Source organism: Oxyura jamaicensis, chromosome 2 (genome assembly GCF_011077185.1).
Source record: "Oxyura jamaicensis isolate SHBP4307 breed ruddy duck chromosome 2, BPBGC_Ojam_1.0, whole genome shotgun sequence".
In the NCBI taxonomy this organism is placed as follows: domain Eukaryota; kingdom Metazoa; phylum Chordata; class Aves; order Anseriformes; family Anatidae; genus Oxyura; species Oxyura jamaicensis.
The window spans coordinates 1901207-1917652 of NC_048894.1; the positions used below are offsets into that span (position 1 = coordinate 1901207).

At 44.5% G+C, this 16446-nt stretch overlaps 1 protein-coding gene across 8 annotated transcripts in view; it reads left to right on the top strand.

Annotated features, from left to right (window-relative positions):
* ALS2CL (ALS2 C-terminal like) overlaps window positions 1–16446 on the top strand; it is a 60479-nt gene that overhangs the window by 34504 nt on the left and 9529 nt on the right. For all 8 annotated transcript variants that reach the window (XR_004748880.1, XM_035319644.1, XM_035319641.1 and 5 more), the window contains exons 3-16: window positions 785–977; window positions 2723–2788; window positions 3478–3643; window positions 4084–4212; window positions 4532–4651; window positions 6457–6533; window positions 6943–7009; window positions 7552–7748; window positions 10181–10246; window positions 10903–11001; window positions 11909–12067; window positions 12365–12476; window positions 13984–14061; window positions 15532–15659. Coding sequence is in view for 7 of the 8 variants with exons in the window: in XM_035319644.1 (XP_035175535.1) it covers window positions 785–977; window positions 2723–2788; window positions 3478–3643; window positions 4084–4212; window positions 4532–4651; window positions 6457–6533; window positions 6943–7009; window positions 7552–7748; window positions 10181–10246; window positions 10903–11001; window positions 11909–12067; window positions 12365–12476; window positions 13984–14061; window positions 15532–15659 (1657 nt within the window). In the remaining variant the exon portion in view is untranslated. The remainder of the gene's footprint in view (window positions 1–784; window positions 978–2722; window positions 2789–3477; window positions 3644–4083; window positions 4213–4531; window positions 4652–6456; window positions 6534–6942; window positions 7010–7551; window positions 7749–10180; window positions 10247–10902; window positions 11002–11908; window positions 12068–12364; window positions 12477–13983; window positions 14062–15531; window positions 15660–16446) is intronic.

Sequence of the window (16446 nt, forward strand, 5' to 3'; positions counted from 1 at the left end):
TTGCCTTGGGTCACTGGCACGTCTAAGAAGGGAGTTATACTTGAAACCCGATGGTTGAGGGCTTGCTGGGGGCAACCTTTCATGCAAGGCGAGGGCTGGGATTCCTGTTGGTTTTAGAGTATAATCCAATTTATGAGTGGTGTAATTTCCAAAGCTTGTTTCCGGCATGGTGCACGGAAATCCAAAATGCTTCTCGCATATGTATGACCCCCTAATCTGTGCCCGTTCTGCCTCCCTGCTCTTGGTCTGTGCTCATGCCCATCTTTGAAGGTGAAACTTGTGGGTGCAGGTTCTAAGCTGGCAGTAAATCAGAGCAGCTCTGCTGAAATAACAAATCCATAAATATTCACAAGCTTGTCTGGCCAAAAGTGGTGTGACTGGATTAGGCCCATAGGCTGTTTCCCTCCTATGCCATCTTTATTTTTTGGTCTGTCCTCCGAGGAGACTGGGAGCAGACCTTTGGGACAGGGGCAAAAAAAAAAAAACAGTTTTCCTCCGATGCTTGTGTCTGAGCTGGGTCTGAGCCCTGCAGGCTGCTGTGACCACATGCCCCATGAGAATGGAGAGGAGAAGGCCTCAGCATGGATACCCCATGTAATTACCGACAGGGACCCAACCCTAAATAATCATCATCTCCTTCCTCACTGGAATTATTTTCTTATAAGAATATATGTACTTTACACTGACAATTTGGGCTGAGTACTAGGTGCAGGCAATGTCTTGCACAAGATTTCCTGGATTTAAGGCTTTTTATGGCCTTTTCTCCCCTCTCTCTCCCCTAAAGAGCCTAGTGACCAGAAAGGAAAGGAGAACTTTAAGCTCTTCCTGCTCCTGAATGATCGATTTCAAGCTCTCTGGAACCTCACAGAGGAGAATTACCGGATAGTGAAGCAAAAATGCAGCACTTCGGAGTCATTCTGCATCCAGGATATTTACATTGTCTGGAAAGGAGACCTGTTTCTAAGCCTCTACATCCAGTAAGTACAGAAGAATTTTGGAGTAAGAATAAGGTACCGAATTTATCAAATACCTCTATCAGACATGGTAAGTTAGTGCAAAAGGGATGCATTTAATATGTGTGGTGCTCTTCAGTCATCAGGTCAGAGAAGGGGCTGCATTCAGTATCTTTGCAGACCATCTAATAAGTAGTCTTTCTTGTATCTATGACTTGGCTTTTAAGAGGCAGGATTTTTTCTTGCAAGTACATGTATATTTTTAAATGCATCTTGCAATGGGAAGAAAACCAGCAGGAAAACTTGTGCCTGGGGGACTTCTGAGAGCAAAAGCTGAGTTGTCATGGGAATGGAAAGGTGTACACAGGAAGGTTTAAAGGACTAATAGGGACGAGGAGAGAGAGATGTCACCAGACACAGTTCATGTTACTGCTTTGTGCCATGTTTATTTAGTTTTGGCTAGGGATATGATAGCAAGTGATGGAGGTAGCATGATATGAAAAACATACTGCCCCATAGCTCTTTCTACAACTAATTACATGTCTGCTCCCCATCTGTCTGCAATGCAAAGTAAATGTTTGCCAAAGTCACTGGAGTGTGTGTAACCTGTGTGTTGATGTCCTGCCGTGACAAAGAGGCTATGGGCACCTAAGGTGACGTAAAGATCAGATGATGTTTGGTCCTTCATTCATCTCAGACACTGCCAAGCTCTGCCTAGATGGGCTTGGACCATCTGGGCAGTTTGGCACCCACACAGGACTGGGAGATGGCCATTCTGGTTCTTGGAGATAGTTGTTCATCCAGTCTTGGTTTTGTTTATGGGTACACAGACAGAGGGAGGAGGAAGGGCTATTTTTTGTTTTGTTTTTACTTGGACAGCATCGTTTTGGGAAGTGATGCACTACAAACCTTGCCTTTATGTGAACAGGCTTTGGAGCAGAGTATGCTCGTTTGGAGGCTGATTCAGTGAATTAGAATTGGTTTGTCTTAAAAAGCCACAAAAGAGATGAAAACTTGTGTTGAGTTTTCAGCTGGTGAAAAGGAGGAGCCTATCTAAAGATCTCTTTTCCCCTCATTTTGAAATTAAGTCTGTTTTTGTTGGATATCATGCAAAAAAAAAATAAAAAAAATAAAATGCTGATTCCTACCCACTGCTGCTGACTCATTCTGTGCAAACTTAATGCTATAATGTCTCATCCTTTCTGCAGTGATATAGGAGTAAACAAAGCCCCTGCTCAGGGTTCTGAAAATCAGCAGTAAATACTGAAAATGTAATCAATGATAATTAGTCTGGACAGAATATCTGATTTATCTGAAACCACTACTGGAAGAAAACGTGGTATTTGCTGACAAAATACAGCTCGATCTCCCTCTAGTGTGAGTTCAGATACATTGACATGGACACTTTGACTTGAATTTGCCACCAGTAATATAGCAGGCCTGATATATTTACCTCAAGCAGCAGAAATTCATACATCTGAGGTAGATCTCTTATGGTCGGCCTTTGTAGATTTCCTTTCCAAGGCTTTTTGCACAACTTATGCTTGTGCTAAAAGCTGGGAAGCCTTAAGGCTCCTGAGACAACTCTCTTTCAAAGTCAACAAGGCATTTTAACCACTGAGGACAAAAAGGGTGTAAGTTGAGGTGGGAGGTCCAGCAGCTGTCTCTCTGCCTCCCTTTCTTCTTCCTTCTATCACTTAAACCTCATAGCTAATGTACATCTCTAACACAACTCATGTTTGTGTGCACGTATTTTTTCTTACCAACAGATATTTCGTCACTTTCGCCAACTATGTGGTAGTCCATGGCTTCGAACACGCCACAAAGAGCAAAAGGTCAGTGAAAAATGCATATTTTAAGGGCTGATAGGAACACAGCGATACTGTATGGGTTAAGACACTAAACGAGAGTGAGCAGCGCTGCACCGTGCGGTGATCTCCGTGTCGTGGTGCAGCTGGCTGTCCTCTGAACCGACCAGAGCGGCTGCTGAAAGGTTTCCCCTGCTGATCTCCCTCCATCTCCTTTGTAGCCAACACAACTCAAAGATTTAGGGGAAGGGAAATCCAATAAATTTGGGAGATCAGGGGAGAAATGGGATCCGAAAAAGCATTTTGTGGGAATCTGGCAGGGATTTTCCACTGCTTGTTCCGGATATTGTCAGAGTCTCATGGAAAACAGCAAATGAAAGCATGAGAGCAGGGCATGAGAGGATTTATAATCACTATATCTGAGTCATTCAGTGCACAAACCATCATGGAAGTTATGCCATATTCTGTGTATCTGTGGGTGTGATTCGTATTTGCAAGAGCAGCTGGGCCGGAGACAGAACAAATGAAGCTTTTTTCCTCATTGTCCTATTTTGATGTGTTTGGTGTGCAAACATTTGCACTATGTTACCTCCTGCTCTTTTAAGTCTTTTAATATCTTTTCTGGGAGTGAGGTAGCCTATAGTGTTTGGAAAGCAGAGTAGCAGTAGTTTGCAGGACTAGTTACTGAGCCTTTATCTTAATTTGCCACCTTGCAGCGAAGCCTGGAAGCACCATAAGACAGTGCTGAAACAATTCCTCACGGACTTCACCTCTGAGACCTCCATGTCACTGGCCTTATACACTGTCCTCCACAAACCGATCCGGGACCACATCGAGCAATACATACTGCTCCTCACCAAGCTGAACGAGGTTCTCAAAGAGGTAGGAACCTTTACGTGAAGTCACTTATCTGGCTCATGTTAACATCTTACAGAGAACTTACGGGGCTTTGCGGTGGTGGGAGGGAATCCAAAGCAGGCTGGAAGGAAAATGCTTTCCAGTGGACAGCCAAGGTGGTGTAACCAGCACTGGTGGAGCACAGTCCACCTGAAGGTCCCAAAGCAATGATCAGTGGGTCCTCCAGCATAGTCTGAGCTACTCGTTGTAGAGAGGAGCTGCAAAGGGTCAAGTAACTGACCCAAGGCTGCACACTTCTGCTGGTGGCAGGGATAATGTTAGAGCTGGGAGGGTTTGGAGGATTAATCTTCATTAGTCCTTTGAATTCAGAGGTGCTGAGGGTTTTCTGTAGCTGTAACCCAGAGAATAGATGCCTTGCATACCTGTGCCTGAAGCATTGATCAAATCCTGCCTTCCTTTATCAGGGCTCTGAAAAGGATGTGGTTACCAGCGCTGTCAAGGAATATGTGAAGTTGGAGTCCTTCATCAGCCAAGTCCTGGATGAAGCTTGTTTTACCAAGACCTTATGGAAATCCTTGGGCTACAAATTCACAGTGAGTCACAGATACAGTGTGTGTATTGGCAAGGTCTTGGGAGGTCTGCTTGTCCATGGAGAAAATTTGATATGGATCAGGCATCTGGGGCTCCATTTGGAAACCAGCAGGGCAGTGTGGAAACCTTGAAGAAACATTATGGTCACTAGCTGCTTTAGAAGTTGAACCTTGTGTCCAGTTCTGCCGTCACTGCCAGCTTGTGCCAAGAGGCATCTGGCCTCTGCAGGAGCTGTTGGCTTGAGTTGGATGTCCCCTTCTAACTGTGGTGTTTCCTGATGCTTTTGTTCCACAACCTTGACCTTTGTGGTGCTTTTTGCAGGATATGCTGTGTGTTCCTGAAAGGAGGCTGCTGGAGGATAGCAGAAATCTTCCCATCTCTGCCAGCACAAATCGATCAGACAGGATCTTGCTCTTTGATGACGTCCTTGTCTTAATTCAGGTGAATTTGCCAGCCTTTCAGGGGGATTGGAAGGGCAGCACAGATCAATGACACTAAAATTCATGTTCTTGTAATGTTGAATCTGCCACAGAGCTTGGCTATGTGCAAAACCTTATCTCGGATCCATGCACCTCTGGTTCGGAGTGGAGAATAAGAGAAGAAAGCCTAGTGATGTAAGAATAGAGGAATATCCACATAACTTTTTTACAGTAGTTGTGTACTACCTAACCACCACAGACACCTTTTTAATAACCCAGGCCCATGCCTGCATGTGGATCTGTTGATTTGTGTCCTTGCTCATTCAAAGGAGTCCTGATGGGTCAAAGATCTCACGCTGTAAACACTCGAGTGTAGGACTAAATACGATGTTTCGTGGCTCACCCTGCTAGTGGCATGTGTGCAGAAGCTGTAGGCATTCTTGGGGCCTTTTCAGGGATTTAGGGCCAGGGTGTGGAGCAGACAGGGAGTGTCTAGAGCCATGGATGAGCACACAACATTTGCTCAAAGCTGTTCTGCAGCATGTTAACGAAGTCCAGCTTGGCTTGATCTGACTGACGACTCCTGTAATCTAGCCTGGCTCTCCTCACACGCACCTCGCTCTGCTTTCCCTTTAGTGATGTGCCAGTGCCCCAGGTGCCTAAACACATGACTGCCATGTGAGCTGATGCATCCCACAGCCTCCTTCAAACACGGGCCCTTGTGATAACGCCGGGCAGCTCAGCAGTCAGGGCCTAGGCCTCAGGAAATGGGGTAGCGATTATCTCACTCAGCTTCACACAGCAGGTTTCTTAGCTCTGCAGTGATCTTGCTGTGAGCACATCCCCCCGGGCTCCCTTTGCAGTCAGGGGAGAGGAACACGCACTGCCTGGATGCAGTTCATCTGCCCTGTTTTAGGTGCCAAAACTGGGATGAGTTGAATCATGCCCTTAACTCCATTGGCCCCTGGGGGGGGAGCCCAGGGTAACCGTCTGACGGGGAGATATCTACCTTGTAGACATCTCTGTTCAGCCAACGGTTTCCACCCACAGCGTCTCATCTGCTGCTGTGACTGTTATTGGGGCATGTGGAGACGTAGCTGAACTGGGATTGAACTGGTTATCTTGGGATGCTAGCGGGGGACTGAGAGCTCTGGTGTTGGGAATCTCATCTTCCCTTTCTTCCCCATTCCCCCAAATCTGGTAGATACATCAGTGATTAACTCATGGTGAACTCCATGGTGCCAGTACCCAACCTGGCTCAACTACATCCTACAGACCGAGGCTGTAATGTAGGCCCCAGACTTTAAAGAGTGAAGGGAGATTTAGTATTTAATCACAGTCTTTCCTAATATTTCAACTATTTCTTATGTTTGCTGACTTCTTGATTAAAGTGGTAACTGTTTGAATGTGCTCATAGGCCACTGTGTGGCTGTGTCATTGAGTCCAGATCCTAGATAAGCAGAATTAGAAAGTGTCACGGATGATTTGGGAGTGTTTCTATACAATAGGGAAGAAACTCTACTAGAGATGAACACATTCTAAAAGGTGTCTTGGAACAGAAGGTCTGTTACTGTCAGTGGTAGAGCCTTGGATTTATGGACCACCACTTGTAAGTGATAAACTGAGAATTTTTTTCCTTCCCCTACATTTTTTTCAGTCTCTGAGATCCGTCATTGTAGTATGAGATAGATACATGGACTACAAAAAAAGGGAATTTACTGTGCTGCCTATTTACTCTGGAATTTACTCTGCTGTTCAATGGATTGACACAGGAAGGGCAAATTGTAGGGTTTACATCAATATAACATCTTCTCCCTTTTGTTCCAGGGAAACAGCTTTCAGAGCTTTGATCTAAAGCTTGTGTGGGTAGATGAAAACTGCAGGGAGAAATCAGCTCCAGGACTGTAAGTGAAAAATCTCCTCTTGGAGGTGTGGGGGGAAGTTTTCAACTTAATTACTTGATTGTGGAACTGAGATAATGGTTCAAAACTCTGTCTCAGTTCCTTTCCTCCCTCGTGGGGTTGGTTTCTGGGCTATGGGCAATTGATTGCAGCACTTCTCAGATGGGATCACAGCAGCTTGGGCTTGCATTGCTTGTGTTTGACGGCATCTTGTAATCAGTTAGTAATAAAATGATTTGGGTAGCAGAGCTAGAGAACAAAGATGACTTGATAGTTGAGTACTTCTCCAGAAGGAAAAAATGGCTGCAAAACTGGCATTAGCTTCTGGGGGGGGGGGGGGGGGGGGGGGGAAGCTTCTGTTTGACTGAGAAACATGTTTTTCAGAGTCTCTGCAATGTCTTTTGTTTTGCAGGTATGGACTCCGCATTATAACCCCAGAAGAAACATTCTTTCTCTCTGCCAAAGACCCACAGATGAAGGTTAGCAGCAGTCAGGGCCTTTCTGTTTCACCTGAAATTACCAAGAGCCTTGAAATAGGGAAATGGCATAGAAGGGATGACAGCTCCGTAGTGGGAGCAAAATGTTGACTACTGAGTGGAAGCTGACATATCAGTAAGCATCAGGATTTATGCTTCGTGATCTGAAGATAGATTAGTGGGCTCTGCAGCTGCTTACATGCAGCCAAAACCCTTTCTGTGTGATTTCTTCTTCTTTTTTTATTTTTTTCTTTTTCTATTATTTTAAGCAGAATGATAAATAGCATGTCTTCCTCTCCATGGAGCCAATACCTCATTGAGGTGGCTCAGATACTCAGTAGCAGATGGAAGAGGTCAGGGTGCTGTAAATGGAGCTGGGAACAGAACAGGACAGGTGGGCCATAACTCACCAGCTCAGCCTGCTGAACATCACAGAATTAGTGGGAGCCTCATGGCTTCTTCCTCTTCTCCTGAACCATCTCCTGCTGTGAACCATTTGGCTTTGTTCCTTTGTTCCTTCAGTGCTCCTCTTCCTCTCTTCCCAGGCTGTTTGGCAGTGGAAGCTGAACCAAGCCATCCGCCAGGCTTTGAATGGGAAGCGAGATTTCCCCTTGTGGGGTAAGACTGGAGAAGGCACCGAGCCCCCGTCCTGCCGCTTCTTCACCTACGTCTTCAGGCTGGAGAGCAAGTTCAAAAGCGCGTCCTACGAGGGCGAGTGGCACTGGGGAAAGCCTCATGGCAAGTAAGGAGCCTTTTCTGCCCCTTTCCTGAGCAGGAATATGCAAGGTTGGCCATGCAAGGGTGGCTTGATGTCTTGATGTAGTGTTGCTTGGATCCTGTGGACATGGTGTGATGCATCCCATGCCAAGGGTCTGGACCACAGACTGGGAGCTGGCGATCTCCTGCGATGTTCTGTCTTCTCTGGTTCCTGCTTTCCTTGTTTCCCCAGGGAAATTTGTGTTGAGGACAGATTTGGGGACAGCTGGGACATATTTGCTTGCTTTCGGGGCTTGGACAAAGCACAAGTCCTGCCATGTGGCCTACATCTTGCAGATGTCTTGTTAATGATCCTGGTTTATGCAGTAAGTTATAGAGGCTGTCCTTAATGTGGCAGTGATCACACTGGAGGCACTTCACTGACTTATGCCTGTAATTAGGGCTCAGACTTGAGCCAGTGCTTATTATCAGGATCTCAGCCTGAGGCATAAAATCTTACCGTTGTGATAAGGAAAATAAATAAAATAAAAAACTTTACATGCGGGAAAAGAGGTATTTTCTCCGATACTATCAAAATGTATTTTACAATATGAACAATTATCAGAGATTTTTTAAAAATTAATCAAATACAAACAATACTTAAATGCATTTCTTGGGAACATGAGAACTGTTCACTAAACCCAACCCAAGTTTAAGATTTAGCTATGCCAAAATGGAACAATTTATGAAAGAAAAGTTAAATAGCCCCAACCAAAATCTATCTGACAAAGGACACTGCCTATGTTTTTTGAAGAAAATTTGAATACGACCAACCTTCTCAGACACAAAAAGGTTGTTATGGGATTTTTATACTTCCTTTTATATGTGGTTAGTTTCTATTGAAGCAAAAAGGGTAAAAAGACTTGGTTTGAAAGAGCCTAAAAATAATATCCAGAATCAAAAGCTTGATCCTGAATCTTCTGTGGAAGAGCTTGTGCCTTGCTTCAGAACAGCATTAAACTGGTGTTTGGAGTAGGGCTGTGCTTGAGGCAGTCTCTCACATCATCCCCACCTTCCCCAGCACTGTGAAATTCCCCAGCACAACGAAATTAGAAAATGAGATTAGAAAACCACTGTGTGCAGACGCACGGGGACAAGCACCACTTGTTGCTCTTTGCCTCGTCCTGTCTTTGGGTTGGAAGAAATGTGATGAAGAAGTAACCTCCGTTGCTTCAGATTAAGTGATTTGACAGAGGCATCCCAAGAAACTCATGGCAGAACTAAGTGACTTCTGGTGCTTATAATACCTGGGCTTTTAATTACTTGCTTACCAGGCTATCTTTCCCACAGCTGAAATTGCTCTCCTGTATGACTTGAAACTAATAAAGGGTTACAGAAGAGCAAAGCTGGCCGTGATGGCTTGTCCACCTCTGAGGGAGAGGCTGACATGGCAAAGCATATGAGCAGAAGGCTCTGTCAGTGTGAATCAGGGCTCACCAGCAGTAATTTCTGCATTCTTTGCCTTTTTGTCCCAATACTCCTGATGCCTTGAAGTGGAGGAAAGAAACAGTCCTGCTTGAACCATCCCCATGGCTGGAGCTGGCGTTCTGTTTGTTTTGCTCTCTTTTGCTTCCATTCAAATTAGCAAAGCAAAAGGAGATGTATTTTAAATCCACTTAATTGGATCTGACCACTTCCCTGTATCTTAAACCCCAAAAAAGAGTCTGTCACGTGTAGGTGTTAAAAACAACCTTGGTGAAAGTCAAGAGAACATGTCAGGGTTTTGGTACTGCATTAACTTGTACTGTCTTTGGCTAGGGACATGTAGGGAACTGGCTGTGTCTGGGCTGTTGCGAGAGTTGAAAGAGTGATTGGGTGTGGGTGGAGTGGGAGAGGAAGAGGGAGGAAATTCATTCACAGCTAGGCATGGTTGTGCAATAATTTGACCATTGCATAGCATCCACAGTTCCAGTCTCATTGTTGCATTGTAACCTTGTGTAATCATTTCTACAACCCCAGCATAAAACAGATGGAAAGATATGATCCCTTTAGGCCGGTACTCATCTCTTTTGTTTCCATTGTGCCTGGTAGAATGAATGAATTTCTGGGCTGTGGTGTCATTAACTTGTCTGCAGGGATGTGCCGTGCTGGAACTTCAGTTGGCTTAATCATGTGCTATGCTTCAATTAAAAAAGAATTATATGCACTGTCATAAATGAATGACCCAGCAACTCTACAAAATGATTTTGAGATAAAAGAGTTTGGAGAAAAAGATTCTTCCAGCTCATTCCAGGGCATGAAAACCTTAAGGTATCAAAACCCTTCGGTGCAATCCAAGATCCCAAAGGTGCCCAGAAAACTCTCCCTGTCCCGAGGGAATGTTCTGATGTTAGCAGTCTCTAGGCCATTGATAACTTCTGTTGCAATTGTGTATGTTGCTGGTGATCTCACTCGTGTAACGCTCCCTTCACATTGCAGGGGGACAGTGAAGTGGCGCGATGGACGCAACCACGTTGGAGATTTCAAAGAAGGCTTGGAGCATGGGTAAGCCTTAAACAGAAATCCCAAGACATTTTTTGCTTTCAAAGTAAGCTAAGGAATAGTTCCTCCTAGAGGTACAGAGATGCTGCTTATCTTGCCTAGGGGCTCTATTCATTGTTAGAGCCCAATTTATTTGACCTATTCTGGCCCCCTGCATTAGGCTTAGTGAGTTGTAACTTTGTGAGTGGATTGCTAGTGACAACAAAAAGGGGAGAGTGTGAAGATGACCTGTTCAGATGGAGACATGTCTATTTGGTTGGATGAATCTCACTTTTGATCTCTAAATCTAGGTGAATTCATTCATATACAATACCTTGAAAAATCATTTTTGGATATCTTTTAAAACTCTCACTTAAATCAGAATTTTTCAGAGGGAAAGAGACCATACAGTGCAATTCAAACATTATTTTTCTAAAACTTTTTGAAAATAAGACTTTGAGACTTCGTATTTCTAAATGAGCTCCAGAATAAGCTAGATTTTAAAGGGATAAAATGTCTCAAATACTTAGCGTTGGGGTTAAGAAAACATTTCGTTAATGTCAGAGGTAGAACTGGCCCCAGCCCATGTAAATTGCTTTGGCAAGCCCTTAGTTTTTAAATTTTATCCAATACAACTGAGTCCCATTGCCACGCTGATCTCTACCATATGCACCCTGTAGGTTTGGAATATGCCTTGTCCCTCGCCGATCTGAAGACCGGTATGACTGCTACAAATGCCACTGGTATGAGGGCAAGATGAGAGGCTATGGAATCTGTGAGTAAGTAAAACCCAACGATGGACTCTGGTTAAAGATGGTTATAGCTTCCCAACAAGCTATAGCCATTGTAACTACTCTGTGTCCTTTCGGTGAGGATGTTGTTGGGTATTTATGCTTGTGTTTGAGAGCAGAGAGTGCATGGTGTGCCATCAGCCCTGGACAGGCTTGGAGGAGCACATAACATGCTCTCTCAGCTGGCCATGCTGTCTGAACTAAACCTTTTGTAGGGTAGGTTCCTTAATGGTGGATGGGATTGTTGGTCTGGGAGTCATAACCGTTATCTTGAACTGCTGAAGTGGACTGCTTCCCCCCAGTTTGTTTCTCTTGCTCACTCAAATTCTGAGCTTAAACTCAGAGCTTAATTTAGGAAATGGAGGGCCAGGTGCTTTTGGGAACAGTCATTTGCACAACTGTATCTCAAAGTGGTGCTCTAGGGATTTAGCTGGATGGAACCTGGCCTGTAAAGCACGCTATTGTGGGCATATGGCAGTGTCCCAGCCTTACCTTCCATCTCCCTTCAATTTAGAAGGCCAGAAACAGCAGCAGAAGGGGTGGGCAAAGAAAGGTGAAGGCAGATCGGTCCTCCTGCTTGATCTGATCTGCTCCCACCCAGTCATCACTGGGATCTGGTTGGCAAGAGGTCAAGCACTGAGCAGCCTCTCACAGGACAACTACAAACCCTAAGTGTTGTGAGCTCAGATAATGTTGAAGGGTATCCGTGAAGTGATTACCTTGCATGATGCATGTTTCTAACACTGGATAACTAGAGGATCCAGAGTTATCTGTCAAATATGCGCAATATTTAGCAGGCAGAAGTGCCCAATGTACTCACTTTTCTGTCTTGCTGCTCCAGTAGGAGCTATCATATAGGCACAGTCTTGGATTCTGTTTGTATCTCTCCCTGCAGGTATGGGAACGATATGGTCTACAAAGGCTACTTCAAAGACAACGTGCGTCAAGGTTTTGGGATACTGGAGAACCACTCAGCTGAGCATCCATTTAAATACACAGGACAGTGGGAAAATGACAAGAAGAATGGATATGGAGTCTGGGAAGACAAAGACAGGTAAAGGTGGTATGGATCAGTGACAGCTTTAGGTGCCTGAGAGTTTTCCCACTCTGTTGGCACAGGGAAAGCCTCATGTTCTGACCGGGGGAATTGGGAAGGAGGATTGTGTTCAGCCTCTGCTATAAGGTCTGAACTCCTGAGGAACTGCAGAGTTGGGTTTGTGCAGTAAGTCTGGTTTTTGTGCTGTGTGGGGCACTGTAGCAGGTAAAACTAGCCTCAGTAGGTGGTTTGCCTCAGATTGACTAAAATGTAGTGAAATAGAGAGAAAAAAAATTGTTTTCTATTGCATTCTAGAGGGGAGAGATACATAGGGACATGGCTTGATGATCACAGACATGGACAAGGCATTGTAGTCACCCAGTCGGGTGTCTGCTATCAAAGGACATTTCATGCTGACAAAATGGTGGTAAGTATCCATTTTCAGTGGACTCTAAGTGTTGGTGGGACATGGAATTCCCCCATCAAGGAAAAGATAAAGATTTCCCTTCATAGTTAATCTCAGGGAAAATAGAAGGCAAGAAAAATTAAGCATTGATATTTTACCACGATAACATTTTTGAAGAACAAAGCCTAAATGAAATCTTCCATTTCTTATCACCCTCACGAGGTACAGGTAGGAACTATGTGGGAGACTTTCTTCTACTTGCTCATGCGAAGCCACTTTGTAAGCTTTGCTGTTCAACTCACCATCAGGTTACAAGTATAGAACAGAACTCAGGTGAAGTGCTGTGCTAGTATATGCAATAATATGCCTGTCTTGGATATCATCAAGTCTTTACCGTGTCAGTGTGAGCTTACCTATGCTCAGCTGTCTTTCCAGTTCATTGAAAATTTAGACATTGGTGTAGAAAGCAAAAGGGACTGGCATAGGAGAGCTGGCTTGGAAATAAAAGCATTTCTCCTCATGAAAAATACGCACTTAAAAAAACAAACAACCCCCTCCCCTCACACTGAATTAGGACAAAATGTTTAGCATGGAAACTCTGTTGGAAGGGCTTTCCATAACATTTCCATCTGCAGGGAACCAAAATAAAGCTGTCTTTTGGTCTGCCAGCTGCCAAAGGCTCCTTTAACTTCACAAGGCTTCCGGGTGGGAGCAATCGCTTCAGTTTTCCTAGTGGAAAATTGGTATGGCCAAGAAGCTTCCCGTGGAAACCTTTTATTTTTGCCAAAAAAGGGCACTTTCCATCAAGAAAACCGTTCCAGCGGAAAATGTGTTACAACTCTAAAAGTGACCACATTTTCTGGCTGGTATGGGTACGTATAAACCGTTGGGCTCAAACCTTGAGCCAAGTCCCAGTGAGAAGAATCTTACCCCACTGGCATAAATTATTAATTGCCTGTTCTGCATTTTGGTGCTCTTCCTCTGAAATGCGTGCTACTATCAGCAGTCTTGGGAGAGTTGGGAGGTAACTGAAAGAGTCATTTCATGAGTGCTTAGGAACAGCTCGTTAAAGCCCCATTGACTGCAAAGCAAGGGACAAATCTAATTCCCCCCGGCAGCTGTCTTCCTCTTTTCTCTTACAAAGAATGACACAATTGGCTACAGTCACCCGGAGGTCATAGGATCAGGAGGGCCATGAATTTGATCCATATCACAGTTCTTGGTGACCACTTGTAGAGTAGGGAGCTGACATTTCTTCCTTGTTCTAAGGAAATAAATGTAATATTACTGTCCCTTAAAACCACCCGACTACTCTGTACGTCTCCTCCATGCTGGGATGCCTAATGGGCTGTCTCTAGAACACCTCCTTGCTTTCTTCTTGGGTGTTGCAGATGATATGTTGGGCGTTCATAAAGCTTTTCAGAACCCGCAGCCCATAAATAGTCTGAGCCAGTGGCTGTTTCTAGATGAACTAGAGTAGGGAGGGCGTTAGTGTCATGAATTCAATGCTTGTACTTTTCACATGAAGGGTTCTGGGATTCTGCTCATGGAAGATGACTCAGTCTACGAAGGAAACTTCACAGAAGACCTAACCTTTGTTGGAAAGGTGAGCATTTATTCCATCTCTCCCACTCCATATGGTTGCTTGCTTTCTAGAAGGCCAATAGATTCTTCAAAGTTTCATACCCCCTCCCTCCAAAAAATAACATTTTCCTGTTATTCCCTTCCCCCTCTTGTTATCTTTTTCATTCACAGAAGGAAGGCTGCAGCTAAGAGATTTCAAGAAGCAGTGGAATGGAGGCTTTAGTTGCTTTGTTTAGTTTTGTTCTGTTTTTTTCTTTTTACACAAGGCTTTGTTTTTTTTTTTGTTGTTGTTGCTGTTGTTTGTGGGAGATTTTTGGCTGCACTTCACAGCTGCAGTTAGGATGTTCCTGTATTCTTAGAACAAATGTTTTTGCCTTTGTAGTGGTTTGGGAGCACAGGAAATGATGCATGAAGCAAGCGGAGTCGCAGTACCAGTGCTCTGCTAGCATAACCCAGATGTTAACATAGCTGAGGGATCTTGGAAGCTTAATTTTACAGTCTGGCTACTGCACTGACATGCTTGACATTTTTCAGTTGATCTTTAACTGAAATATCTGGTTAAAGTGTTCATCAAGTGCCCCGTTGCAGGGAAAACTAGGCCTCTGGCTTGTTACAGAAACACATGGCAAGTCTGACGGGAAGTTGTGTGGTCAAATCAGACTGAGCTGATGTCAAAATAGATGCTTGGTGAAGGTAGCAATTGCAAAGTAGCCCCGTCATTTACTGACTTGTCATGGGAGGAAGTGCTTGTGTCATAATCTTCTTCAGCCAGAGGTGTTGGGGTGAATTTGCAGAGACTGCTCCTGGTTTTTAGACACAGCTCCCTCCAAAATTAATGTTTAGTTTGGTGGTTAGTTTAGAAAAATCTGCTCATTATCTCAAGACAGAAGGCCTCCTGCTAAGTAAGGATTTCAGTCTTGCATTGGAAGCCAGATTAATTACGATATTGTTTAACTTTGGATTTGGTTTAATTAAAACCTTTTAAGTCTGAATCAAGCTACTGCCTGTCTTCTCCTGTAATTGCCCCAGAGAATTTAAGGTTTTTCTTGGTAGCAGAGAGCATTTTGAAAGCTTTTGTGGTGAATATCATGTTTCCCTCTACCCGTGAGGCCAAACTTGTTTGTGGTTTTAATAAGTAGAGGAAAAATAGAGGAGAAATTGCAATTTCATGTGTTTTAAGCCAGAGAATGTTATAACTTAAAAAAGATATTGGCTACTTGTAAAATATAATGCGAGTCTTACCCAGTGATGTCTTCACCCTCCAAAATTCTATATGTCATTTGACAGCAGAGATGTATTGTCTCCAGTGATCACTACCTTAATGATGTTATTGTTTTGGATGCTGCAAATGTGCACCTCAGTGCTGAAAGTTGTTCTTAGTCACCGTTTCAGGAGCTGGCTCTGTTGAAAAGAGAATTTGAGATCTCGGTCCAGCTTGTTTCCTCCTGCTAATGAGATCTTGGCAGAATAACCCTGTATTTCTCTGTTGCAGGGAAAGCTGTCGTTTGCCAATGGCTTCATCCTGGAGGGAACCTTTACGAACAAATCAGGGCAAGGCCTGCAGACCCAAGGCATCTTGAATACATCGAACGAACAGCCGGACGAGAGGATAACCAAAACGTGAGCAAAACCAGCCAACTTCTCGGGTTGTGATTTGTATTTTGACAATACCTGGAACAGCACTGGACCAGGCCCTGCAGGGATGAAGGCAATCCTTGCCGAAAAGAGCTGGTCTGAAAATTAGTGTTTATACAGGGAGAGAAGGAAGAAAGGAGAGCACATCTTGTCCTTTAATCTTAATGTCAGGTGGGAAGCAGAAACCAGATGTTCTTCTCCTGTCCTGCCACTGGCCACCCAGAAATGCTCCCACCCTCACGCTGGAGAGCTTTGGGAGCTGAATGCTTTGAGTGATTTGTTCATGTGTGTGCGTACCTTTCTGTGTATACAGACAGGTCTGAAGCTACACAGGCAAGGCTGGGTTGCTAAAATATATCACTTGCTCTTTTCCTGACCCTCTGTGCTACCATCCAAATATTACTAACTGATATTTTAGAGAGAAGAAAGCTACCAAAAATCCAGGAGCGAAGCACAACATGTGAAGCTCTGAAGGGCTTGGGTTGGGTTGTGCTCTATGGGGAGGAAGGTGTGGAGCCAGGATCAGAGCTTCGGCAGGCAATGGTGCCAGTGCAGGGCAGGAATAACTGAGCTGAAGCTGTCAGGCCACATCCTTCAGAACAGACTTTTATCCTCAGGGCTGAGCCCCACAGAGGGATGCTCTGGCTGCCAGCCTGGGTTCAGGCATTTAACCTAAATGAGGGAGTCCCTGTGTGTGTGTGTGTGTGGGGGGGGCCAGGGGCGGCAGAATCACAAAAAAAGAAAACAACCCAACCCAAGCCCTTCAGAGCTT